Below are 26,511 nucleotides of genomic sequence, written 5' to 3' on the forward strand. Positions count from 1 at the left end.
ATGCTGGCGCCGATCCCAGCCGACTGCAGGCAGGAGGCGGGGTACAACCCTGAACTGGTTGCCAGCCAATCCCAGGGCACATATAAACAAACATGGACACTCACATTCATACCTACAGACAATTTAGAGTCTTCAATTAACCTACTGTGACTGTTTTTGGGATGTGGGAGGAAACCGGAGTACCCGGAGAAAACCTATGCAGGCACGGGAGAACATGCGAACTCCACACAGGCAAGGCCGGATTTGAACCCGGGTCCTCAGAACTGTGAGGCAAACGTGCTAACCAGTCAGCCTCCTGTGGACTGATTATACAAAATTTAAATAGTTTGGAAGGAATACACAATGCTATTTCTGGAGAAAAAAAAGCACAGCACTCCGCCATTAGAACCACATTCCAAATATGAAGTATGGTGGAGTGGGCATCCTGGTTTGAGAATGCTTTCTGCTGTTCAGATCATTTTTTATGATCGATTTACACAGAAATCCAGGTTTCATTTTAGTGCAAACTAATTCTGAAATTCATAATGGCTTCCACCTCAGCTGCACTATGACTGCACCACAACCTGCAATTCCATTGCATGAGGTTTTATTAAAATAGATGCATTAAAAAGGTCATGCTATTGTAGTTTTACCTTGCAGCAATGGAAAATTACACTGCGTCATACACTCTCAAAAAAGTACAATCTTAGCATATTACAACAGCAACCACTGTGACAAATCTTAAGTGTCTGTCAGGCCCGGAAATGGTGCTGCATAAGTGTTAGGGGCCACAACTGCTCTACTGATCTGTGCATGGGAGGTTTTATGGTGGCAGGGAATGCATGAAGTACTGTATAATGGTCAAATGCTTTCCTTTACTGTACACTCTATAAAGATTATGTGCTGCTGGTTCAACATAAAAAAAGTAATGGATATTTTTGGTTTATTTCACCTTCTATCTAGTATTGAGTACATGCCACAAGACTTTATTTACTTTATTTATATACTGTATTTAGACCAACTCGTTTACTTTAGTGCAAGCAACCTGATTTGCCTTGTCCTGTACATTGAACCAACATAATTTAATTGTGCTAAAATTACTCCTTTCAGTAATTCCAATGTATTTATTTTACTTAATAAATGATGTGGTGGCTGAACATAAAAATGATGTGGAACGTGTTATGATATAATTACTAACCCCATGAATCATTCTTTTAGAGTGCATGTTTCTGTCTGTCTTTCTTGGTCTTACAACCTTTTAGTATGAGTTTTACCTTCAAATAATGAAAAATAAAGACGTTCTGTTTTTCTGTCTGTTTGTTTTTAAGTCCAGAGAGGTCAGGGACAGGTCACTACACTCACAAGGATGAAAATAAAACTTTTTCTGACAAAAATGCATGTTGTATTTCTCTTGAATACACTTTTTTTTTCTTTTTTCTTTTACCAGTCTTGGCATAAACTACAGTATATAAACATGCTGACCCAACCCCCCCGCCCCCACCCCCCGCCCAGACAAAACGCCTTTGTTTTTCACTTGGGTGGTTCTCTCAAATGATTTTGTTTTTTGTTTGTGTGACTCAATATTTTTATGTTTCAAACATCAAATGTACTTTTTTTTGGCTCTATCTATCACACAACATGTTGGACTTTGCAATGAGAGGAAATCACAATTTGGACCTGCATGTCAAATGCCAATGTGAAGGAAGCTTTTCTTATAGTATTTATTTTATATGATTATTCTGCTTATTGTTTTTGTGGTTTATATTTTCTGTTTGATCTCATGTACACAGCATTTTGTTGTAGCTCTGCTTGTTGCTAAAGTGTTCTATATATAAAGTTGAGTAATGTTGGCGATGTCTATGTATCAGTCAGTATTTCTTTATGGTAAGTGTAAGGGTAACAACTAAATCTAATCTAATCTAATGCTGTGTATTTAATTTCTAAAACTGTAATATTTTAAGAATTAAAGCCCAACAATGTTATAATCTAATTTACAAAGAAACTGGTCCACACACCATCCATAGCCCACTCAGTGCTATATAAAGACAATAATAAGTTGAGAAATAGAGTTTAAGTGATGCTGTCTAGCCTTCCTCAGGCTTATTATACAACAGGAGAGTGAGGCAGCATCCAAATCTAAATCCAGCTGAGGCTTACATTCGAAGGGATCCCTCAGAGACTCGCTTCAACAAGATGGATGATGGGCACAGAGCTTCAAACTGGGTGCACTCAGGCCAGACATCATTGGGTCCGGGCTGAATAAGGGGGTGGCGGCCCCTTGCCTGCTCTTCCCTAATAGGAGGCGCTGCCTGGCTGACAGTAGCCCATAAATAACCGAGTTGGCATGTCATTGAAAAAGAACACATTCACTTGTACATATTCACGCAACAGCATCACAAATAAGAGGTGAGAAACAGGAATCTAGGGGTTGGGAAGAAATGTGAGCCAAGGTGGGTCATAGAAGCACATTACAAGGTCAAGGACTCAATATTCTATTTATTTACATAACTCTAGGTTCCAAACATGCATTTAAAATGTCCAACTACAGGCAAATTATATAAGGGTGTAAGGGTGTATTGGTAAATTCATCCAAAACATGATGCCTTGACCTTATTCTGACTTTGTCGTATGAAAGTTTTCTAGGAGTTCTGGACTGCGCTTCTCATTATATGCATTTTCAATAGAAAAAGGAAGAACGACCATGAATCCTTTTAGGCCTAGTTTGTTAACCTGATGATAATGAGGACTGATGAGAGGGAGATGAAGCCAGCAGCAACTCACAGCCCCTTCATGACCCAGGCTGCCAGACTACAAAGTCAAACAAAAAAAGGACAGCTGACATCAAGTCCGTCATGTTACTTCTACAGCAAAGGGACCAACCAAAGAGAAACCTGTCCTTTCATTGAAGACAATGTATACTGTATGAGAAAATCAGGCCCTCCTTTGGGGATGTGAAAGTTAAAAATTATACCCAGACAGATACAAGAATAATAACTGGATCAATTTCAAAAGTTGAAGGACAATAACATTGTAACTTCTTTGCTAACGGTTAATATAAAGGATTACAATGTGTCTGCAAATATACATTTGGAACAATTTGTGCCATTATAATTTTTTGTAATGTAACAATTTAATGGACATTATAATATAATAATTTCAAATAAATAAATATTAACATTTTGCGAAATTTAAAACAATCACTGATTTTTTTTCAGTGTTTTAAAATACATTAACAGCGTATACTTCCATAACAGTGAGTGTACAATATTCGACGAGACTGACCTACAGTTTTGAATGAGTTTGGTGTCATGTGACTATATTTACGTCATGACGTAACACGGAAGTCGTTCAGTCAAGATGGCGGCGCCCTTGACGGGCGTGTTTTGATTTCGGTCCTCTGTCAAACATGAGCGATAGGATAAATTGAAAGCGGATCATGGAGCGACGAGAGTTCCTCGCGTCCCTTGTGGTATGAATTGCACAGTAGTTTTAATTTTGATAGTATTCAGTTGAACGTAATTACTAATAGCTTATTGGAGACTGACTGGAAGTTTTAGTTACCGAGACAACACGAAAATAATAGTTTTATAGCGGCAATATTAGTAACATTAATCTTGGTATCGGGAACTGCAGCATACTGATTTAAAGAACATTTTCGGGAACACGTTTATCGTAATTGTAGTTGTTTAGGGTAAACACAAGTATTGTTGGTTACAGGATACAACCTAAGGACGACTAATTACAACCTGGGATGGAGAGCGATAAAAGCATTCTGACATGTTAAATAGGACTTTTCAGGGTACATTAAAATTACTACCATCTATAGGATAGGATTAAATTTAGACTTGGTTTGACGTTACAGTTTGTCATCTTAGTCAGATTGCACACGATATGACGCAGAAATGATGTGTTAATGAATCCATTCAAACATTTGTATTTTTTCTTTTGTATTGTTATGATGTCATCAATAGGTATAGGAATATCTATTAGGAAAAAAAGCTCTTGAAAGATACTAATATATTATTATTATCTTAGTCTTTTGTCTCTCAAATATCTGATATTTGAAGGAGAAAAAACATTTTGAACTTTTTTCTCCACAATTTACAATTGTTCCTCGGTGTCTTAGTAACATTTCTGTGACATGCTTATGTCAAAATAACCAAAGCACAAACCATTAAAGTATGCTACGAATCTGCTTTTTACATTTTTTTATTATTATTTATTTTTTGGCTTGCTAACATCAATGTGTTTTAAGGGCACGATCCAGTCTCATGCCAACAAGACACTCCTCACCCTGTGGCGCTGCACTGCAAGTACAACAGTGTTTACTGACATCGCTATAGTTAGTGAGTCTTCAGACCAGCAACTCTTTTTCCAAAAAGTGACTAGTGACTTTTTCTGGTGTTATTAGAGAATTTTTGAGACTTTTCAGACTCCCACCCAACAGTAGTCAACGGTGGTATTCACATATATTTATATTATATTCATCCATCCATCCATTTTCTGAGCCGCTTCTCCTCACTAGGGTCGCGGGCGTGCTGGAGCCTATCCCAGCTGTCACACCCTGAACTGGTTGCCAGCCAATCGCAGGGCACATCGAAACAAACAACCATTCGCACTCACAGTCATGTTTATCTCTGTAATTCTTCTTATTCATGGAGGAAGTACTGCATCACCTAATTGCAGAATTATACTTGACATGATGTTTCTGTGTAGTCCAGAAATTAGCTGTTGCGTCACAGGCTGGGATTCAGAATGGCTTGGAATTTGTTTGTCTGCCATGTTGGAGGTCCACATTGTGAGGATAAGCTACGCTTGAAACAACAACTAGTAGACCAACTCATGTTCTTTTTCATAATCAGTTAATATCAGCTGTGTTATGAATTTTTCAATCTCCTCAGATGTGTTAAGATGAACGCTAAAAAGTAGACAGCGTATAGAGAAACATCGGCTGCAGTGGCAAAGACAATACTATGAGAGAGTGGCTGTCTGAAACAACTTTGATCCCCGAAACGTCTCTCACTTTCTGTGTGTGAAGACAAGCGGAAATAAAACTGAGACAGTTTCACTTAATGATCCGGACTTCTGCTAAAACAGCATTGACTTTGCCTTACACTAGCCTCAAGGCTAGATAGCGGTTAGCATGGTGGGAGTCATCAGAATATATGCCTCTGAGAAGTTAAAGCATTTTTCTGATTATGTTACTGCACCTCTCACATCAAAGGAGATTGGAAAATTTATGAAAATGAACACGAGTTGGTCTATTCGTCTTGCTGTTTCAAGCCTAGAATCCTACTGTAATGTACGTTAAATACCACAGCAACAATTGACCGATATCCAACGTAAGATATATGTTTTATAAATACGTGTGTAAGAGCACTGAATTAAAATGTCAACATTAAAACGGGAGATATGTGTTCTATGTACAGTATGTAACATGCATTTCCTAATGTTGCGAAGCGTTAAAACTTACCTTCAACAAAGGGTTCAGAACAAGCACACAGAAATCACTCCGCCAGCCTCTCTCCCATTGGAGGAGCTTTTTGACGTCACCACGTCAAAGCTCCATAATAGAAAATGTTTCGATCTGATGATGCGACACTGAGCATCAGACCCCCTCTGCATTTGACAGTCACATCAAAATGCACTTGCACTCAGCACACACACAATGAATGGGAAAATCAAGGGCGTCAGACGCTTTGCCAAGTGCAGTGTTAGAAGGCCTGAATGTTGCTCGGCGGCTTCTTTAGCTGCTGTCGGGCTTGCAATGGGCTTGGGTTGCTGCTCCCTCGCAACACAATGTGCGTGGTGCCAGACGCAGGACATGTCGCCCAAATAACACAAAACACATTAAAATTCAGGGAAGATGTATTTTTTTCGAATTGTGGACATAGTTTCATTGCATGCTATACTGGTAGAAGTGGGTTTATGAACAAGGAAGTTTCAATTCTGCCTAATGGGCACTTCATGGAATAAGGGCGCTTGCCGCGTCGATGTCTGTTACTTTTTAGCCCCGCCCACAAAGTCAGGGAAATTTAGAAGTTGAAAAAGAGTTTTAATCCATATCTCAACAATTCAGTACTATATTATGCTCAGTTTTTGCACAAGTTTTCAGCACTTATCTTCACACATATTGAATATATTTAGAAACAAAACATGGATTTACATCTTTAAATGTGGGATACAACGACACCGATGCCAATATCAGTATCGGTGCGCTCATACTAGAAACGCTCCGACACTATGACACCCAATACCAGATAGCTTAATAATTGATAATAATAATTTATAGCTTTTCTAAAACACATCTACTCATATACCTCATTTCACTGTGAAGGAATTTTCAAACTTTTACTATACCTACCGTAATTTCTCCTGTATAATGCGCATTTTTTACCCTCAACATTTTTTAAAAAGTCAATAGTGCACATTATACATGGGTATAGTGGAACAAAAAAAACCAAAACTTTCACATTTTATAAATGTATGCCGCCATCTATAGGTTATTAAAAAGCTGTATGATTTAATTCCAATATGCCACTGCCACCTAGAGGTTATGAAAAAGTTATACACTTTCATTCTCGTATGCCACCGCCACCTAGTGGTTATGAAAAAGGTGTAGCCTACACTTTCATTCCAATATGACAGGGGGTACATATGCCTGCATATATGTACAGTTGTGCTCATTAATTTACATACCCAGGCAGAATTTGTGAAATGTTTTTTTTTTTTTTTTTTTTATAAATACGACTGATGACTGAACAACAACCATCATTGATTTCTTTATGGTTATATTTTGTTTATTGATAAGGCTTTTCTGAAATGCTTGACAGTTTAATTTGAATCCTATTAAAATAAAATTAAATGTGTTTCGCCTGGTCCTTTGTTTTCTTTAAAGAATTATACACATTTTACAAATTATGCCTGGGTAATCAAACATATGAGCACAGCTGTGTGTTTTCTCATTTACTAAATAAAAGTAGGGCTGTGAAATTCAAAATAAGAGCATGTAAATAAAAAGAATTATGCGTTTAAATAAATTGCTTAACTTCAGAATAAATCTTCGAAAAAAATAAAATACAGATAATTATGTTTTGATCATATGGGTAGAAGCAAAAAATCATGCATTGTAAAAATGCATTATAGATAGGTAGAAGGGATTTCCAGAATTTTGAGGTCAACTTTGGGGGTACGTATTATACATGGGTGCGCATTATACACGAGAAATTACGGGTACAGTGGGGCAAAAAAAGTATTTGGTCAGCCACCAATTGTGCAAGTTATACCATTTAAAAAGATGAGAGAGGCCTGTAATTTTCATCATAGGTATACCTCACCTATGAGAGACAAAATGAGGAAAAAAAAATCACTGTCTGATTTTTAAAGAATGAATTAGCAAATTATGGTGGGAAAATAAGTATTTGGTCAATAACAAAAGTTCATCTCAATACTTTGGTATATACCCTTTGTTGGCAATGGCAGAGGTCAAACGTTTTCTGTAAATCTTCACAAGGTTTTCACACACTGTCGCTGGTATTTTGGCGCATTCCTCCATGCAGATCTCCTCGAGAGCAGTGATGTTTTGGGGCTGTCGCTGGGCAACACAGACTTTCAACTCCCTCCAAAGATTTTCTATGGGGTTGAGATCTTGGGACTAGCTAGGCCACTCCAGGACCTTGAAATGCTTCTTACGAAGCCACTCCTTTGTTGCCCGGGCGGTGTGTTTGGGATCATTGTCAAACGGAAAGACCCAGCCACGTTTCATCTTAAATGCCCTTGCTGATGGAAGGAGGTTTTCACTCAAAATCTCACGATACATGGCCCCATTCATTATTTCCTTTACACGGACCAGTCGTCCTGGTCCCTTTGCAGAAAAACAGCCCCAAAGCATGATGTTTCCACCCCCATGCTTCACAGGAGTTATGGTTTTCTTTGAATGCAACTGAGCATTCTTTCTCCTCCAAACACGACAAGTTCAGTTTTTAACACAAAGTTCTATTTTGGTTTTATCTGACCATATGACATTCTCCCAATCCTCTTCTGGATCATGCAAATGCTCTCTAGCTCTCTGGATATGTACTGGCTTAAGCAGGGCGACACGTCTGGCACTGCAGGATTTGAGTCCCTGGTGGCGTAGTGTGTTACTATAGCCTTTGTTACTTTGGTCCCAGCTCTCTGCAGGTCATTCTCTAGGTCCCCTCGTGTGGTTCTGGTATTTTTGCTCACTGTTCTTGTGATCATTTTGACCCCATGGAGTGAGATCTTGCGTGGAGCCCCAGATCGACGGAAATTAGCAGTGGTCTTTTATGTCTTCCATTTTCAAATAATTGTTCCCACACTTAATTTCTTCACACCAAGCTGCTTACGTATTGCAGATTCAGTCTTCCCAGCCTGGTGCAGGTCTACAATTTTGTTTCTGGTGTCCTTTGACAGCTCTTTCGTCTTGGCCATAGTGGAGTTTGGATTGTGACTGTTTGAGGTTGTGGACAGGTTTCTTATAATGATAACGAGTTCAAACAGGTGCCATGAATACAGGTAATGAGTGGAGGACAGAGGAGCCTCTTCAAGAAGTTACAGGTCTGTGAGAGCCAGAAATCCAAATACTTATTTTCCACCATAATTTGCTAATAAATTCTTTAAAAATCAGTCAATGTGATTTTCTGGATTTTTTTTCTCATTTTGTCTCTCATAGGTGAGGTATACCTATGATGAAAATTAGAGGCTTCTCTTATCTTTTTAAGTGGGAGAACTTGCACTGACTAAATACTTTTTTGCCCCAGTGTATATATAATGCCCACTATTGATTTTTGAAATTTTCTTTGGGGGGAAAAAATGCACATTATACATGAGAAATTATGGTAATCATGAGCCACTGTAATTAAGTCATTTTAGTATTAAATACTCCCCCAAATACAACAGACACTCAGAAAAATATGAATATTCAAACTAAACAGACGTCCCTCGATTTAAGCTTGCTCGTGGAAGCTCTTCGATGCTCGATCTTCGTTCCTCCATGCCCGTTTAAGACAATTAAGACGCTCCTTGGTATGATAACTTACGGGTTGCCCTCAATGTTATGAGGAGCGAGGAGCTAGGAACGCATTTAAGAGACTTGAGATCCACCCAAAGTGTCAACTTACCCTTATCAGTGCTTATGTTACCTAGGCTGGAGGGTGTGCCGGAATATGCGTGGATCTCACCCTTTTCCCCCTGGACACCATTAAGACCAGACTGCAGAGCCAGGGAGGCTTCTACAGGGCTGGGGGCTTCAGGGGCATCTATGCAGGGGTCCCATCTGCTGCACTCGGCTCGTTTCCTACTGGTAAGACAGTGATGGTGAATTTGTGGTTGATTGTATTTCCTTATACTGTACAGCTAACGGTGGCACGGCGGACGACTGGTTAGAGCCTCTTTCTTCTGAGGAGCGGGGTTCAATCCCCGGCCCCGCCTGTGTGCAGTTTGCATGTTCTCCCCGTGCCTGCGTGAGTTTTTTCCGGGCACTCTGTTTTCCTCCCACGTCCCAAAAACATGCATGGTGTATTGACAACTCTAAATTGCCCATAGGTGTGAATATGAGTGCGAATGGTTGTTTGTTTGTATGTGCCCTGCGATTGGGTGGCAACCAGTTCGGGGTGTACCCCGCCTCCTGCCCGATGATAGCTGGGATAGGCTCCACCACGCCCGCGACCCTAGCTAGAAGCGGCTCAGAAAATCGATGGATGTACAGCTAACTAAACCTAGCCTGATGCAAATAGCCATTATTTTATATTTGTTGCAAATGCAACCCACAAAAACACAATCCTATCTCATTCAAAGGTAGTGAGGCAAATTGAATAATGGTGTTAGGGTTGATCAATGGGCTCAAAGGTCTGTGTGCCTTTGCTTGGTTTCAGCGGCTGCCTTTTTTGTCACCTACGACTGTGCAAAGTCCCTCCTTGGTTCTGGTGGAGTGCTAAAAGAACCGTCAGTGGCTCCAGTCTCACACATGCTTGCTGCCTCCTTGGGTGAAATGGTAAGTGTGACCCTGCTGCCTTTTGTTTCCACACTGTATTATATTTATCTTTGTGGTTGCGCAGTTGTGGCTATAGGCCATAGGGTCCAGCTGAGTGAGTTGAATCGGCTTCCTCTGGGCCATCCCTGCATTTGCCCCACCTGCTGGCCAAAAAAGAGCTCATTGACTAATTTGTCAGCTCTGATACACCCAGACTCTCCGGTGACTGAAATTTAGGAGCATTGTAATTTCCTCAGACCATCCTCTCCTCAGTCATTCTCACTGGGCCACTGGTATTCATATTGGCATAAAGCACGGAAGTAGAGAGCTAGGGGATAAAGAAAAGGGGACGCCCCCCTGCTATAGGACAGTACGAGGTTTTCAGTATTCATGACTTTCAGATGGATGTAATTTACCCATGTTTTGCATGTTTATGAAGCAGGGTTATTCCCTGTCAGTCTGCATCCCTGTGGTGTCTCACACTGTTGACTCTCACATTAGTGCAAATTTAGTCAAAACTATCATTATAACAGAGCCATCACTGCAGGAGAGCATCACCTAAAAAAAAATTGCACTTTGTTTCAACTTTTTGTTCATGGCTAGTGTGAAAGTTGAGGCTGAATTTGGGACTAGCTTTAACCCGTTTCTCGCTGTTCTGGATTTGAGCACATCAAAGATTCAAATCCTCATAGTGGAGCAGAGCAGTTTGTGTATCCCACTAAGAGTCTGGCTTGACTTCTCTTCAAAGAGAGTAATCTTTGGGCTTTGCTGTGAAAAGACTACTTTACTGCTTAGACGTATCCAAGGTCTACACTATGATGCAATCACAGCCACATATGGTCTCTTCAGGCTTCATTATTGGTCTGTTTTTAAGGTTATTGCACTGAACGCCTGTTACAATTGTGACAGTTTGACAAGCTTGAGCTGGTGTGGATGTAATGAAAAAAATGAGCCATTCAAGTGTTAGTGGAACAACTGAGTGTGAGTAGAATGATCAGTTGTGTTTAATTAAAATTTGAGCATGTTAGTGCAAAATGCACCCTAACTATGCTGCAGCAAAATTCAAAATGCTGATGAAAGTTGTGTACAGGAAACTGATTGGTAAATTTGTGGCTGAATATGATTACTTACAATAGCATTATAATTTGCTTTTTATGGTAAGTTAAGTAAGTTTTGTGATTATATTGACATGCTATGTGCAAATTTGCTAGCTTGGAATATTCTCTTTTTCTTCTAACTTCTTGGGGTCTGCACAAGTTACCCCTGCCAATTACATGGTGAAACACATCAATTACGATCAAAACGGATTTTATCAAACTAAATAACCACACAATACAGGACGTATTGGACGTCAATTTAAAAAGTCAAAATGATGACCGAACTTCTCACCCTATCTCTAAGGGAGAGCCCAGACATCCTGCGGAGGAAACTCATTTCGGCCGCTTGTATCCGGGATCTTGTTCTTTCGGTCACAACCCACAGCTCTTGACCATAGGTGAGGGTAGGAACGTAGATCGACCGGTAAATTGAGAGCTTCGCCTTTCGGCTTAGCTCCTTCTTCACCACAATGGAGCGATACAAAGTCCGCATCACTGCAGACGCTGGACCGATCCGCCTGTCGATCTCCCGTTCCATTCTTCCCTCACTCGTGAACAAGACCCCAAGATATTTGATATAGGTTTATTGTACCTTCTGCCGCCATCCAAAGGAAAAGCAATACATTTTTGTGGCATTCACTATACATTGCTGGCATAGCTAGATAAAGAAAAAAAGTACAAGTAATGAATAAGTAATAATTTTCCAACAAATTACGGGAAATTGGACAAAATCCAGCAGCACCCATCTCTCCTGGCACACTAGTGTTCCATGGCACCCCTGATTGTGAATCATTTATATACAGGACCAGTCAAAGGTTTAGACACACCCTCTCATTTATAACTTGAGCAATTCCAACCATTTCACTTTTTACTATGTCCAGAACTGTTTTTCATTCCGTAATTCTTATTAACAAATAATAACTAAGTAATAACTGTACAAATAATTTCCATACTACCATATTTGTTGGCAGGTGTAACATATTCTGTAAACAAAAGTGTATGTGTTGGGGGGCACGCTGAAGAATTTATTGGGAGAAGCTTGCAGGGGTTAAAACCGTGACAGAAATCCCCCCTCACCAACCTTTGTGCGACAGTGACGGTGGGACGCTCCCATAAAGAATGTGCAAGATGATGGTGGCTGTCAGGCTCTTGCAGGCTGTTATCCAGCCATTAGATCAGATTTATCTTCATTCCCATTCTCTCGACGTCTGGTGTGAAAGCTCATTTATCAAAGGTAGGCAGCGGCCTTCTTTCGCATCCTTACGCCCCCCCCCCCCCCTCCCCACCATCCCCTTATGAAACATCTGTGGGAGACTGTACAGGAAAATTTTGTTTGGATTTGTCAATGGTAAAACTGGCAGCTACTTGAAGTTGGCACTGAGAAATAATCCATGCCCGCCTTAGAGCAGCACTGTCCCCTGTGATTTATTGGCTGTTGTTTTGGAGACATGCGGTGTCCTCATACCTTGCCTTTTTCTTCATGATGTGTTTTCTTCTTTAATACCACACTCATCATCCCATTTTTTTTTTGTTAATTTCTTATTACTGTATGCTTTATGGATTTAATGTATGAAGCTCAGAAAGGTCATACAAATTTGTGTCCAAATAGGGCGAAGTTTTCTTCCGGGAGAAAATAGTCAGTTGTTTCTCCGCAATTTAACATATGTTCCCCTTTAAAGTTTGTATTCTACCGTACATTATCAATTAAATGTACGTATATACCATATTGTAATTGGCTTTTATAGACTGTTACCTTTTTCCCCTGTTTCTCTGTGTCAGTGGGAATGTTTGTCTTGGGTTATGGTTTTGTCATGATCGGATTCACAGTCAGAAAGGGATAAGTGTTGAAGCAAAGGAAAACAGGACACTGGGGATGTTGTGACCGAATGCACTGATGTATTGGTCATGCCAATAATGTTCCAAGTCTGTTTTAATTTCCCATGCCTTACAGTGTTTTGCCCCTCATTGACCATCACTGTACTTTGTTTGGGGCCTGCATTGGAAAATTACATTTTTGCTTAACCGCAGCAGACTGAAAGTGAGAGGCTACAACCAGATGCAGGGTTGGCTTTTTATTTATTTGTTTATTTTTTAACACTGCTGCTTGGATGGTTGTGGGAGTTAAATATGGTTATTCAATTTGGTTTGAACAGGAATTCTAAAAACATTGAGAGAGAGAGAGAGAGAGAGAGAGAGAGAGAGAGAGTGAGACAGAGAGAGAGAGAGCGAGAGAGAGGACGTATCTGTTTTCGTGACATCCTTCCACCTGCAGCTTTTTCCTAATTATGCGCTGGCAATTTGATGGTTTAAAGCGGTGTTTCCCAACCTTTATTGAACCAAGGGCACATATTTTACAAAAATCTCACAGCACACTACCAAACAAAAAATGTCAAAAAAAGTAAATGCAATTGTTATGTACCTTCTGCCTAGTGGAAGAGCCTCAAATTGTTCTGCCTGTCACTGTAAATTGCTGGCATGGATAGATGAACAATGATACATTATTAGTAGTTAATAAATAATCATTTTCAGACCAATAAAGTGAAATTGTACAATTTACCGCAGCACACTTGCTGTTCTCTCATGGCTAATGTGTCACAGCAGACTTGTTAGGAATCACTGTTTAAGAGCCCATAAAACACAGTGGCCTGCTTCTTCATCTCTAATCTGGGAACTGTCAGCCCTACCTTTTTCTTCTGCTACGGTTTCCTTCATTTACATTAGTTTTCAGTGATCCAACACAGTCTTTAGTAAATTGTGTAATCTACCTTTCACTCAATGCCGCCAAACAAGTCCCAAATAAAAAGTGTCCCCAATCTATTTAATATAATCCCTAGCAATTTCTGTCTTCACCTACAGTGACAGGAGAGGAAAGGGCGTCTCAACTGCAGGCACCCCGTCCAATTTTGTCAGTAATTACTTGTCATGGACACTTTATTTCTATTAAGCCTCCTTACTTTGATCCTTCGGCGAATTGGTTTAGGAAAAACATGGCATGCAATGTTTTATAAATGGTTACTTGACCAAAGCGAGGGTAAATGAGATCTTTAAGATGAATGCAGCTGACATCAGAAGGTCTGGCATGTGGATATTTGTCCACTTGGTGGTGCTATTGCTCCATGTTCAAATTAGTCAATGCCATATTAAGTAGCGCTATGGTCAAGATCACTTGTTGGTACTGTATGCAAAGACACATTGACAACAATAAATAAATTACATTTTGACTTTGAGTCAGTTATCATGCAACAACTGTTTGTGATTGCACGCTCATCACGTCAGTTCTCCCCTATAATTACAGACTTGTTCCCAAGTCACCTTTTTGTCTGGCTGAGGATGACTGTGAATTGGGTCCTCTAACAGCTAGTATAGCCTTTATCCCCACATTGGGTTTAAAAACAATATCCTCAAGGGACAATCTCCTCAAACTTAAGTTGGTGCTTGAAGCTAAATCAGGAAGCGCAACTGAAAAGGGTCACGATTCATTTTATAGCAACTCCTTGTGCATTCTTTCCTCTGTGCAGTGGTGAGAGTGACACTGGCACTTTGGCATCTGCTCGACTGACTGGAGCCACAGCAGGGAGGCTCTCCACCTGTGGGTCCCACTCAGATGTGAGATAAGTGGGAAATCCAGGTGGGCAGCTTTGCCCGTTTTTAGGGTGGTGGGACTTATGAAGCCAGAATATTCACTTCTGTCTTCACTACCTGTTGGCAGCTCATGTTTGTTTTTGACATATGGTTGATGAGTTGAAACCGTGGACCCTGAGGTGTGTTCGTAGGTGTCCCATGTTTGATGGTAGCGCATGTTGTTTAGATACAGACACAGTACTCCTGGTGACCTTTTTACCCGTTGCTCAGGTGCAATGTGTGCTGTTTGTTCTGCCATGTTAATTGGCTAAAATCTGGGAGCTAAATCACCAATTTGCCTGTAACTGCTCATTTGGCTGGAGCACAGTAGGGAAGACACACCCACAACTATTGCCATGTACTGCAAACCGTATTAACTACAAAATGTGCACAGTATTAAAGACCCTTTAGAAGGAAATGCATTTTGAGATCAACATGCAGCGCCAGAACAAACTAGCACAAATCTGTTCAAATATCATTCTTCACTTTCCAAAGGAGGGCTACAGCTATTGAATATTTTTGGAATCGGATATTCTATGATTATCCCATCGATTAATTGAATAAAAAATAGATTTTGCATTATATCTATTATCTATATATTATCATTACAAAATATTGTGCAGGTATTATATTTGTCCACTTGCCTATCCCTATCTTTACATTCTACTGCAATATCTTTGACTTTGAGAGTGTACGGCTTTGAAAGGCGAGACCTTTTAAACCTGGTGAGTGACATGGCCGTCAGCGAATGAGAGTTGGCTGCCTGTTAACTGGCTAACCTGTTAGCCAGTCTGTGTGTTAAGTGACTCGGCGTGAGTTGTGGCCATCGGCAGCTCGTGTATAAATGTGCGGATTATGTGTTTGTTTTCTTACTGTTCGTTCAATAAAGTGATTGAAAGTGCGCCCTTGAGCATTTGCGGGGGTGTTACAATATGTTTTAACTTGCAAAGGTACATACGCACTTATTAAATTATCTAACATTGATACATTAACTTTTGTTGGCACTTTATCTTCCTTTTTAAGTGTGAAATGATCCCAAACTTTGGACATTCTCTGTCTTTTACGGACTGTTTCCTTCACTTCCATCGCGCCATTATTGCGTGCGATTGCAGCGACCATTAGTCCGTGTGGAAACATGATCCCTGCGAAGGGTCGAGGCAGAGATTTTGCTTTGAGCTTTTTTTTAAATCACATTATTTGATCCATTTGATTAATCGTTGCAGGCAGCCCTACTGCAAAGCTTACAACCTGAGTTCATTGTTGAGTAAACAGAGTTTCACATTAATTTGTTTCTTCCGTCCTGTAGGTTGCGTGTCTGATCCGGGTGCCAACAGAGGTAGTAAAGCAGAGGACACAAACGTCTCCTTCATCCAGCACATACCACATGCTTAAAGTTGTACTCAGGGAAGAGGTACAACTGTGGAGGCACTTTGTCTGCATTTTATTTATTTATTTTTTTCAAACCATGTAGCTGTTCCATTTCTCCAATGTTCTGTACACCGAACCTGCATACCTCAAAGAAAATGTTTAACTGTCCATGAGTTTTTATTTATTTATTTATTTTAAATTTCGATATCTATGCTTGATCTATGATTGACAGAATCATCCATTCCTGGTCATTGCCTTTTTACTTCCCTGAAGCAGTATTTGTAACAGCCAACTGTCACTCAGTTTATTCTAAATAATGTAACAGTTGCTTCAAATTAAACAAAGGCTTGCTCCGGACTATTTTTTTTTTATTGTGTGATAGGCTTTTAAATTCCAAAATCTTGATGAAAGTGAATTTGAACAAGTTTTCTTGTGGTTTAGTTCAACCTTTAAAAATGTATTGTTGATTCATGCGGAGTGCCATTGTCCAAACATCGGTCTTGTTTGTCATTTTTGTATGTTTTTTCTGTCTGATTAAACAGGGTGTTCGAGGCTTGTACAGAGGATTTGGGAGTACAGTTCTCAGAGAGGTGGGATTATTTCTTGTTTTCTTATTCCTAATATTTACACTAGGGCAAGTATTTATCACACTAAGGACTCCCTTCAATGTTGTGTTTTTATTTTAAAATGTTCTACTTGTTTTTAATTACATTTTATATTTATATTGAATGAAATTGACACAAACATGTTGGTTGTATCTGTTAGTTTTCTAAATTGTCATAACTGATTTTATAAAACTGGTTTACCTGGATAGCTCTTATTTGCGATGGAAATTATGATTGATGATTCTTAAGTTAGTTTTGAAACACATTCATCTGATTACTTTGACATCAAAACTTAATTTTATGTTAACTAATTTCTTTATTGCATTTTAGTGCAAAAAATGTAAAAAAAATAATAGATTACTTCTTTTAATACATTTTCCACCAAATGTAGGCATTTGATTCCTGATTTTCTTGAGTCTAAAAATGGTACAGACAGTAAAATCTCTCTAAGTTGATTTTCCCTCTCAGTGTACGACTAAGAAAATAAGACAGTTGTATGAGACACAAAAAAGTATATGAAGGTGACACTTGTCTTTCTGTCTTTTTTCTTTTTTTGGGTGTTGAGGTAGGAGAGAGCGTAATCTAGTCCCCTCCACTGTGCTAGCCTGTACTTATTTTCTGCCTCACTAAACTGATGTTATTCACGCAAATTCCATCTGGACAGCTGGGGGGAAAAAGGACAACAAGACACTGTGATTTCTCTGAGGGACTCAGAATAAATGAATACATTTGTAGCGTGGCGCACGACCTGCGTGCATACTAACGCGGGCAGATGAATCGCAGCGGTGGCAGCAGGGATATGTGGCGCAGCAACAGCAAAGGATCCTGTGTGGTGATTGGCTTTGACGTTTGTCAGGAAGGTAATCCATTTTCTCTCTGCCCCCTTCGCAAGCCCCCTATCTCCCTCCTTTGGCCACTCTGTCAAGATAAGTTTGTGCTATGGCGTGCCACTTTCCTCTCTTGCTCGCCAACTAATTGGGGTCCTACCTGTGGTCTATATTCATTACATAGCCTTCAGAAGACATTCCTGATGAGCATGATACCACATTAAGGGATGATGCAAGGGGGTCAAGCATGGGGATGGAGCTATAGAAATAGGAAGGTGGTATGTCTTATTTAGTTCACAAAGTAACGAACTTGAATTGGTGAACTCAAATTCAGAACATGGTACCTGCAAACAAGTTTTAAACTATTGGTCCGTGATGTATTTTATATTCAACAGGCTATTTTGCATTGCATAAATTATTTTTGCTACTGTATCCAATTAAGCTTAGATATAGTCTACCATTTCTTTTAAGACCTATTATGGATCCGTCCATCCATCCGTTTTCGTCCGCTTATCTGAGTTTGGGTCGCAGGGGCAGCAGCTTAAGCAGGGAAGCCCAGACTTCCCTCTCCCCAGCCACTTCGTCCAGCTCTTCCGGGGGAGGGGGGAATCCCAGGCCAGCAGAGAGACATAGTCTCTCCGGCTTGTTCTGGGTCGTCCCTGGGGCCTCGTCTCAGTGCGACATGTCTGGAACACCTCACCACGAAGGCGTCCAGCAGCATCCTAACCAGATGCCCGAGACACCTCATCTATTGCAGCTCCTCTCAATGCAGAGGAGCAGCAGCTCGACTCTGAGCCCCTCCCAGATGACCGAGCTTCTCACCCAATCTCTAAGGGAGAGCCCAGACACCTTGTTGAGGAAACTCATTTCGGCCGCTTGTATCCGTAATCTCTCTTTCGGTCACGACCCACCATACCCTCCCACCCTCTTGACCATAGGTGAGGGTAGGAACGTAGATAGACCGGTAAATTGAGAGCTTTGCCTTTCGGCTCAACTCCTTCTTCATCACGATAGACCGATACAGGCTTTACACGATCAGGATTTTTGGGGCCCATCACCGCGTTTAAAAAAAAACGATAACCGATCCAATCACAAGATGGAGTAATGTGTCTTTTTAAATGACTTGTTCATTTACTGTATATACTTGTGTACTTAATTGCGCACAAATAATTATATTTACAATAAATAATGTGTCTTTGTTCATCTATTTATGCCAGTGAGGCATAGTGACAGACAGAACAAATGTCTTCTATTAGATGGCAGGAAGTACATGCAGTAATTAATGTATCCACCTTTTGTGACTTTTTTGTTTGTTGGTGTGCTGTGAGATTTTTCAATTGTAAAATATGTTCCTTGGCTCCATAAAGGTTGGAAATCACTCCTCTAGTCAGGTCGTGTATTCTAATCAGTCAGGTCAAACCAAGATTACAACATGACAGAAATAATGGGTGCTATCCATCCATTTTCTGAGCCGCTTCTCCTCACTAGGGTCGCGGGCGTGCTGGAGCCTATCCCAGCTGTCATCGGGCAGGAGGCGGGGTACACCCTGAACTGGTTGCCAGCCAATCGCAGGGCACATAGAAACTAACAACCATTCGCACTCACAGTCATGCTTACGGGCAATTTAGAGTCTCCAATTAATGCATGTTTTTGGGATGTGGGAGGAAACCGGAGTGCCCGGAGAAAACCCACGCAGGCACGGGGAGAACATGCAAACTCCACACAGGCGGGGACGGGGATTGAACCCCGCACCTCAGAACTGTGAGGCTGACGCTCTAACCAGTCGGCCACCGTGCCGCCTAATGGGTGCTAACTTACTGTAATTAAATTACTTCACCCACACTGAAACTTGAGAGCATGATTCGACAGAACGTCTGCATGTTTACGCACAACTGTTAGTGCTACCACTAGCTTGCTAGGCCACGTAACGTTTTGTTGCCTGCTTGCGAGCCGTATTATATTAAATGTACGGGAACATACCTGAAGGAAGCCAACGAACGTCCTCTCCTGAGCAGCGGTGACCACCAACACACCCCATTTTGTCCTTGTAATACAGTCAGCGCGATCCACTCTTGTTGTCGTCGCCACGGTAATGAGTGTATCCGGTTGCATTTGAGTTGACAAGATAAAGCCCTATGATCGTAAAAAACAGTATGCGGTGGTATCGGAATACAAGATTTTATTGCAGGAGTCATAGTGCAATCGTGAAAAAGCAAATTTGTCTTGTAGTCTGATCCGGGCATTATGTGTTGTCTGTCCCACACCGCTGACATGTTTATTTATTTTTTTAATAACTTTATTGGCTGTCAGATATTTACAGTACTACGTCAAAAGACTCGCGACAAGGCTAAAAATAAACTAGCTTTTGGATTTAAATATACTGTGCAAGATGGCGACGAAAATGTCTTTTGCTGAGCCATTGCTCGGATCGGCGAATTATGACATTAAAGCCGATCAGCATAAAATGCTAATTATCGGCCGATACCGATCAGGCCGATAAAATCGGTGTAAAGTCCAATACAGAGTCCACATCACTGCAGACACTGCACTGATCCGCCTGTTGATCTCCTGCTCTATTCTTCCCTCACTTGTGAGCAAGACCCCAAGATACCTTAACTCCTCCACGGGGCAGGATCTCCTCCCTGACCTGGAGAGGGCACTCCACCCTTTTCCGATGGCCTCAGATTTGGAGGTGCTTATTTCACTCCAGCCGCTTCACACTCTGCTGCGAACAGTTCCAGCTTGAGTTGAAGATCACAGCTTGATGAAGCAATCAGAATCACATCATCTGCAAAAAGCAACGATGTGATACTGATGTCACCAAACCGGACCCCCTCAACACCACGACTGCGCCTGGAAATTCTGTCCGTGAAGGTAATGAACAGAATCTGTGACAAAGAGCAGCCTTGGCGGAGTCCAACTCTCACTGGAAACGAATCCGACTTCATGCCGGCAATGCGGACCAAATTCTGACACCGAACAGCCCGTAACCCTTACTCCCGGAGCACCCCGCAGAGGACTCTCCGAGGGACACGGTTTAACGCCTTCTCCAAGTCCACAAAAGACGTAGACCACACTGCTCCTCCTGAATCTGAGATTCGACTTCCTGATAGCCTATTATGCATTTTTTTTTTCACAATTTAAAACTGTCAACAGTCTCCAGGTGTTTTAAAGGGGAACTAAACTCAAATTTAAATCTTCAGTCATCTGCTTAAAGATTTAGTCATCTGCCTAAAGATTTACTTGTTTGTTAAGAAATGTGTATACAAGACATTAAAAAGTACATTTATGACAAACTTTCACTTGTGTGTTAAGTTGAAACCCTTTTTAGGTTGCAACCACAAAAAATGTTTGCCGAGATTGCGATTGTGCCACTACATACTAAAACCTATTTTTCATAACTGCTAAGATTTCTTTTTTTTTTTTTAAACTATAACTTGTAAAACATGATGGTCATGCTCAAAGCCTGTCCTCTTCAACATCCTTTGTCAATCAGTATGAGAGTGGTATACTTTACTCATCCAGTTTTAGTTTTTATTCAAAATTTATTTGGAATGCCACCTCACAATTCATGGTTTAAAACAGAAATGGACAGCAAAGATGGCAATAACAAAATATAATAGAATATAAACAATTGGAACAACAACAAAGGACAAACGCAAAAAGGACAGTGACATATTGACCCTTCCCAAACAATTAGAATATCATGGAAAAGTTCATTTATTTCTATAAATCCATTCAAAAAGTTAAACTTTCATTCATTATAGATTCAGGGCCCACAATTTAAACAATTTCAAGTATTTATTTGTTTACTTTTACCTAATTTGGACTTCCAGCTCATAAAACCCACAAAATCAGGAATAAAAAAAATGTGAATACTGTGAAGAAATCAGCCCAAATGTTGCAGGCCATAAATGTTTTAAACTGAGTGTCACGCACTAATCATCTACTAAACTCAATGCACCTGCACAGGTTTCTCCAGGTGTCATTAAATTGCTTCAATTGTCTCATTTGGGTTCAATATGGGGAAGACTGCAGACTTGACAACTGGCCAGAAGACCATCATTGATACCCTCTATAGGATGGGTAAGCCACAAAAGTTCATAGCTAACAAGGCTGGCTGTTCGGAGAGTGCTGCGTCCAAGCATATCAATGGAAAGTCTAGTGGAAGGACAAAATGTGGCAGGAGAAGATGCACCAGCAAAGGTTCACAGGTTCAAAAACCACCACATTCAGACGCATCCGGGACATGGGCTACAACTGTCGGGTTCCTCGGGTCAAGCCGGTTCTGAGCCTGAGCCAATGTAGGAAGCGTCTCAACTCGACCAAGGAGAAGAAAGACTGGACTGTTGGACAGTGGTCCAAGGTCCTCTTTTCCGATGAAAGTAAAGTGTGCCTTTCATTCGAGAATCAAGGTCCAAGAGTTTGGAGGAAAACGGGTGAAGAAAAGAACGCAAGCTGCTTGAGGTCCAGTGTGAAATATCGACAATCAGTCATGATTTGGGGTGCAATGTCCAGTGCAGGTGTTGGTAAACTCTGCTTTCTGAAATCCAAGGTCACCGCAACAGTCTACCTGTTTTACAGGACTTAATGATTCCTTCTGCTGAGGATCTGTATGGAGATGCAGATTTCATCTTCCAGCAGGACCTGGCCCCTGGCCATAACGCCAGAAGCACCAAAACCTGGTTTGATGCCCATGCCATCACAGTGCTTGACTGGCCAGCCTACTCGCCGGATCAAAACCCCATTGAGAATCGATGGGGTATTATCAAGAGGAAAATGAAGGGCACCAGACCCAAAAACAAAGAAGAAACCTGGGCTTCCATAACTCCCAGCCAATACCACGGCGCATCCAGGCAGTGATTAAAGCAAAGGGATTCCCAACCAAGTATTTGTTATTTTATTTTAATTTTTTTATTTATTATTTTTATTCTTTTCCATGATATAATTTTTTTGGGGAAAAGGTCTGTAGTTGTGAAATAGTGACTACAACTACAATAGAGACATTAACAACAAAGATATTGTCACTGCCAATACCAAATTGTACACCCATAGATACCCACCTTCTGAATGTTTAGTTCAAGTGGGGTAAACAAAATATTGTCACCTTATCACAACACAAAGTTTTTTGAAAATTGTATGGCACTGCGCGTGACAAACAAACAAACAAACAAGAAAATAACAAAATATCCTCCCTGAAATAATTGACATCACTGATTTGGCACGTACACGAGTTGCATGATTTGTACTACCTTGTTGTACCACTAGGTGGCAGGCTGACCTCAGTGTTGTCCAGAAATGTGTACATCTGATTTTGTTCACTTTAACCCTTCGCTCTTCTCTTTCCTCCACGTTTCCCTCTCTACCCCATCACACTTTAGTTTGGAGTATCAGCTAATTCAGTGAATATGTGCCCTCGGCTTTTGATGTAAGGTCTGTAAGGTGACGTTCAATTTGATATAAACTGCACCAATTTCAAATGGCGTAATGAGTCGGAGATGAGCTATTAGATGATTTATTGATGTAGTGGGTATGATGACTGTAGCTGTAAGTGAAACTGACAGTCTCAGGCACCTTGAGCCCCAGTTGATTGACTATTGAGTGCAGTCACTCCACACTATTTATCAAGTTCTTTTACACAAAAAGACAATTCAGCTAGATATGCGGCAACGTTAACTCAGCTAAAATGTCTTCCTGTATTCTCTTTACCTTGTTAAATCCTTCATCAGGCGAATTCTGAATACGTTTCAAAGTTTACCCACAAATACTTCAGCTCTGACCAGGGAACCCATAGAACACAGTGGCAGCCCGGCTGGGTTTGTGAAATTGCGAAATATTCCTCTATTGTAGATGTATCCTATTTTCATACGTCTTTGGTTAGTCTTTCAGAAATGACTGGTTAACATGGGGGCTCACTTTTATAGAAGCATAACCTTAACAGATCACAGTGCAACTATTTCTATAGTTGTAATATAAAGTAAGCCCAACATATTTAAGTGTATTTTAAAAACGGTTAACAATCACAAATACAAACACAAACCAAAAAAACAAAAAAAACGCGCGAGCAGACACACACAAAGAGTATTTAAAATACTGTTATCCAATTGCAGTTTTGCAGGGGTTAATGAAAACGGAGTAAATTTTTCCTATGTTATGAATAATTTACGGTGCAGTCTGCTTTAAAAAGGTCTCTTAATCTCTAATATTTTTGTGTATAGAATGTGCAGCTTCAACCATGCAATGGCAGCTACATGTTGTGTTATACAGTGGGTACAGAAAATATTCAGACCCCCGTAACATTTTCACTTTGTTATATTGAAGCCATTTGCTAAAATCATTTTCGTAATTTTTTTTCCTCATTAATGTACATACCGCTCCCCATATTGACAGAAGAAAACGGAATTGTTGACATTTTTGCAGATTTATTAAAAAAAGAAAAACTGAAATATCACATAGCCATAAATATTCAGATCCTTTGCTCAGTATTTAGGAAAAGCACCCTTTTGCGCTAATATAGGCATGAGTATTTTTGGGCATGATGCAACAAGTTTTTCACACATGGATTTGGGGATCCTCTGCCTCCTTGCAGATCCTCTCCACTTCTGTCAGGTTGGATGGTGAATGTTGGTGGACAGCCATTTTCAGGTCTCTCTAGAGATGCTCAATTGGGTTTAAGTCAGGGCTCTGGCTGGGCCATTCAAGAACAGTCACAGAGTTGTTCTGAAGCCACTCCTTCGTGATTTTAGCTGTGTGCTTCGGGTCATTGTCTTGTTGGAAGGTGAACATTTGGCCCAGTCTGAGGTCCTGAGCACTCTGGAGAAGGTTTTCGTCCAGGATATCCCTGTACTTGGCCGCATTCATCTTTCCTTCGATTGCAACCAGTCGTCCTGTCCCTGCAGCTGAAAAACACCCCCACAGCATGATGCTGCCACCACCATGCTTCACTGTTGGGACTGTATTAGACAGGTGATGAGCAGTGCCTGGTTTTCTCCACACATACCGCTTAGAATTAAGGCCAAAAAGTTCTATCTTGGTCTCATCAAACCAGAGAATCTTATTCCTCACCATCTTGGGAGTCCTTCTGGTGTTTTTAAACAAAAAAAAAAAATATATATATTTTTTTAAGCAAACTCCATGCGGGCTTTCATGTCTTGCACTGAGGAGAGGCTTCCGTCGGGCCACTCTGCCATAAAGCCCTGACTGGTGGAGGGCTGCAGTGATGGTTGACTTTCTAGAACTTTCTCCCATCTCCCGACTGCATCTTTGGAGCTCAGCAACAGTGATCTTTGGGTTCTTCTTTACCATTCTCACCAAGGCTCTTCTCCCCCTATTGCTCAGTCTGGCTGGACAACCAACTCTAGGAAGGGTTCTGGTCGTCCCAAAGGTCTTCCATTTCAGGATTATGGAGGCCACTGTGCTCTTAGGAACCTTAAGTGCAGCATAATTGTTTTTGTAACCCTGGCCAAGTCTGTGCCTTGCCAAAATTCTGTCTCTGAGCTCTTCAGGCAGTTCCTTTGACCTTATGATTCTCATTTGCTCTGACATGCACTGTGAGCTGTAAGGTGTTATATATACAGGTGTGTGGCTTTCCTAATCAAGTCCAGTCAGTATACTCAAACACAGCTGGACTCCACTGAAGGTGTAGAACCATCTCAAGGATGATCAGAAGAAATGGACAGCACCTGTGTTAAATGTATGAGTGTCACAGCAAAGGGTCTGAATACTTATGGCTGTGTGCTATTTCAGTTTTTCTTTTTTTAATAAATCTGCAAAAATTTCAACAATTCAGTTTTTTTCTGTTAATATGAGGTGCTGTGTGTACATTGATGAGGGAAAAAAATGAATATTTTTTTTTTTTTAGCATATGCTGCAATATAACAAATAATGAAAACTTTTAGGGGTTATTCAACTTTCCGTACCCACTGTATATGCTTGGTTATAGCTGTCATAAAAAGCCATGATAGGGGCCTCCACTTCTTCTGCTCAGATGTTAAAACTATCTCATTCAGCAAGCAGCAGATCCAAACTGACCCCCAAATGTCCTTTTCAATGAAGGCACTTTTCATCGTCTGTGCTGTAGGTTGAAATGGAAAGATGAGGGGTATCACTCTTAGAACCTCTTTTCTATGCACACTGATCCATTTTTTTTTTAATGCACCCTCATATGACCAAGACAAAGCAGAGAAAGCAAAGAAGGAAGAATGGAAGGGTTTGGGAAGTGAAATGTGTTTTTATTCAACATACTCAAAATGAAGGCTACTGTTGTTGGACTCATCACAATTTGTGCCTCCCACTTGATGTTTTTTTTTTTTTTATTATTAGATAAAATGGCTTTAACGTCATAAAAATGTACCAATGAAGGGTGGATTTTCAGAAATGGATATTGGAGATTCAGAGATTTCCGCTGGGAGGGTTGTTGGTGTTTGGAGGGGAGGTTAAAAGCGTGTGGGCTACTGTGTTACCTTATCTATAGTATTTGCACTTTCAGTGATGAGTAGCCTGAGATGACCTGTTGACTTTTGGTGATAAGCTCCTTGACATGACTTGACCTGACGAAGTGTGGTTGGGTGCGTTTCTGTGATCTGCAGTGATGATATAGTAGCGTCCGCCATTCATTTCACACAATTAGTCGTTTGAATGTCTACACAGCCTCATCATTTTGTTAATTCAAGTGTGACTGCCATATTTCTCGTCTTCTCAGTGGTAATGCCTTTTCATCAGATGAGACTCATCAGGAAAAGGGTTTCATGTTCAGAACTTCTGCCCTGGCCGTTTGGGCCCTATGCAAGTTAAAAAGTAGAGCCATCGTCATCATCATTTAGCAGTGGGCAGTGATGACAGTGGCAGAATGTGGCTAAAATAAAACTGGTATATGGGCATGAAACGGACTTCTCAGCCTATAGTTGCATTACACACATGGTGTTGTCCATAAATTAAACTAAATAAATAAAACAAAAGTCAAGAATGGAGTGGACATGCAATGATTCATAAATTCTGTCTGACATGGCATGATTGTACTGTAT

At 40.6% G+C, this 26,511-nt stretch overlaps 1 protein-coding gene across 2 annotated transcripts in view; it reads left to right on the forward strand.

Annotated features, from left to right (window-relative positions):
- The first annotated feature begins 3,316 nt into the window (after positions 1-3,316).
- slc25a26 (solute carrier family 25 member 26) overlaps positions 3,317-26,511 on the forward strand; it is an 83,961-nt gene continuing 60,766 nt past the window's right edge. Inside the window, exons 1-5 of one of the 2 annotated variants that reach the window (XM_061783557.1) lie at positions 3,317-3,448; positions 9,145-9,301; positions 9,873-9,991; positions 15,995-16,099; positions 16,599-16,646. In XM_061783557.1, coding sequence (XP_061639541.1) covers positions 3,416-3,448; positions 9,145-9,301; positions 9,873-9,991; positions 15,995-16,099; positions 16,599-16,646 — 462 coding nt within the window. In that variant the 5' untranslated portion in view covers positions 3,317-3,415. Of the gene's footprint in view, positions 3,449-9,144; positions 9,302-9,353; positions 9,462-9,872; positions 9,992-15,994; positions 16,100-16,598; positions 16,647-26,511 lie in introns of those variants that run through there. The other variant, XM_061783558.1, reaches the window with a different exon arrangement.

The sequence above is a fragment of the Phyllopteryx taeniolatus genome, chromosome 9 (assembly GCF_024500385.1).
Source record: "Phyllopteryx taeniolatus isolate TA_2022b chromosome 9, UOR_Ptae_1.2, whole genome shotgun sequence".
Taxonomy (NCBI): Eukaryota; Metazoa; Chordata; class Actinopteri; order Syngnathiformes; family Syngnathidae; genus Phyllopteryx; species Phyllopteryx taeniolatus.